Source organism: Formica exsecta, unplaced genomic scaffold (assembly GCF_003651465.1).
Source record: "Formica exsecta isolate Colony F162 unplaced genomic scaffold, ASM365146v1 scaffold1300, whole genome shotgun sequence".
Classification (NCBI taxonomy): domain Eukaryota; kingdom Metazoa; phylum Arthropoda; class Insecta; order Hymenoptera; family Formicidae; genus Formica; species Formica exsecta.
This window is the reverse complement of record NW_021848634.1, coordinates 1-1,889: the sequence shown is the minus strand read 5'-3', so window position 1 is coordinate 1,889 and position 1,889 is coordinate 1. Positions and strand designations below refer to the sequence as shown.

Sequence of the window (1,889 nt, the reverse complement as noted above, 5' to 3'; positions counted from 1 at the left end):
ATCATCCAATCGCCGCCGAGCACGTTGACGCCGATCGTCAGCCGACAGCCTGGCAGCCCGCTCAGCCCCAGCGATCGGGCATCTTACATCGACACGATACGTTATCTCCAGTCTGAGAACTCCCGGCTGAAGCGGGAGGTGCAAATCACCCAGAAAACAGTCACTCGGGCCGTCACTCGGGAGATGTCCAACATCGAGGCCGGGTACAGCGTCGTAATCTATAACAAGCGAAAGCGGCTCGATGAGACGGATACGGAACGCGTTCTGCTCGAGCTCAATATCAAACGCTTGCGGAATGATAACGAACATCTCAAGAGCAAGTAAGTGATACTACATGGTATTTTAATTTATTTTTATTTAGTAAATATATATAATGTGTTCTGAAAGTTGAGAAGATATGTTATCTAACTAGACTTAATCGGGTGCGCATATCGTTTACTAAATTATAATGAATAACAGCTGCCACTGTAAAATCATGCTCTGATGTAATAGCTCATAGAAATCTTAGCGAGCATTTTCAAAAATATTGAGAGTCAAAAGTAAAATGTTTAGAACAGTAAATGTATTCATATCGGAGATAGTTATTCTACTAACGGAAATAAATGATATATGTTTGTGATTTAATGAGTATGACTAACATTTTTATTTAACGTATGTTCTCTAGATTGGAGAAGAAGACAAAGAATTTGCAGATAGCAGAACGAAATGCAATGATACATGAAAAATGCTCCTGTGATTTGCAATCGTGGGCGAATTGCGAGACACTTACGGAGATAGAAAGATCAAAGCAAGTGAAAGTATTGCTCACTTTTAAACATTGGATGAAGGAGCGAGACGATTTTGCAAACGTTATCATATCACGTGTCTTGTGCGTATCGTGGAAAAGCCCTATAGAGGGAAGCATATTTCTGCCGCAAATGGCAGCGTACATACAAACACAGAGACAGCTAGATTTTAGCGATATTATCCGTCAGGCATTGATGGAGGTTTTATGCATGTTTTCGAGAAGGGAAGTTCCTTTGATGGCTCCTTCACCTTATCGATTCTCGCTGATTCTATTAGTCGAAAACAACATCTTATCAGAACCGAAAAGTCTTATTTATTTATTAGATTGTTATTCAAGAATTGCAATTGAAGAAAGAAATCATGGAAAGGTACGCACATACACACACACATATCTTCAAAATTAGACAAGATTTTATTAAACTAATTCTTTTTTATATATTTTATAGCAATCCAGTGTACTTCTCATCGATACTCTTTCCGATGTAGTGACAGTTTTGAAAGTGCAATGTGTTCAGTATTCCAGCTTCGTTCTAGGAGGATCATTCAGTGTTTGCAATGCTCTTTTTAAACGGATATTTTCGCAGAACTTACCTCTGGGCTATCTTCGCGAGCTCGTGGCTAGGACACACACCGAGTATCCGACCATGTTCAAAAAAATTTTCACTCCAGTCTTGCAAGACCTGTATTCGGCGATAGAAACGTCGATCTTAACCGACAATATGCCAAGACCAATCGAGGCGCTAGGCGAACTGATAGAGATTCGTAGTAGCCCAAACAGCAATATACATCCGATTTGCCGTTTGATAACGAATCAAGTTCAATTCTTGCCTGATGTTATGACATCAGCAGCCGGAAGAGAGCTCTCGAGAACCTCACTCCTGGGACCGTTTCTTTCGGCATTGGTATATGCCGAAGAGCAACCGAAAGTGCTGGAGAGTCTTTATTATGATTTCATTATATATTGTGGCATTCTGTACAAACCGATGACTCTCATGCGGCAACAAAGATTGGAGAATACCAGAATGTTGTTGCACAAAATGTTTGATACGATACTCGCCAATAGCAGCTGCCGCGATGCCACTCTTGCGTACTTGGTGGCGTTG

The 1,889-nt window shown here is 40.9% G+C and overlaps 1 protein-coding gene across 1 annotated transcript; it reads left to right on the top strand.

Annotated features, from left to right (window-relative positions):
* Positions 1–8: 8 nt before the first annotated feature.
* Positions 9–1,883, top strand: LOC115245794 (ubiquitin conjugation factor E4 B-like; the record flags this gene model as incomplete). Its single annotated transcript, XM_029824278.1, has 3 exons — positions 9–320; positions 665–1,154; positions 1,233–1,883. Coding segments are annotated over exons 1-3 (1,278 nt in total), but the record flags the coding sequence as incomplete, so codon positions are not given.
* Between the last annotated feature and the right edge of the window lie 6 nt (positions 1,884–1,889).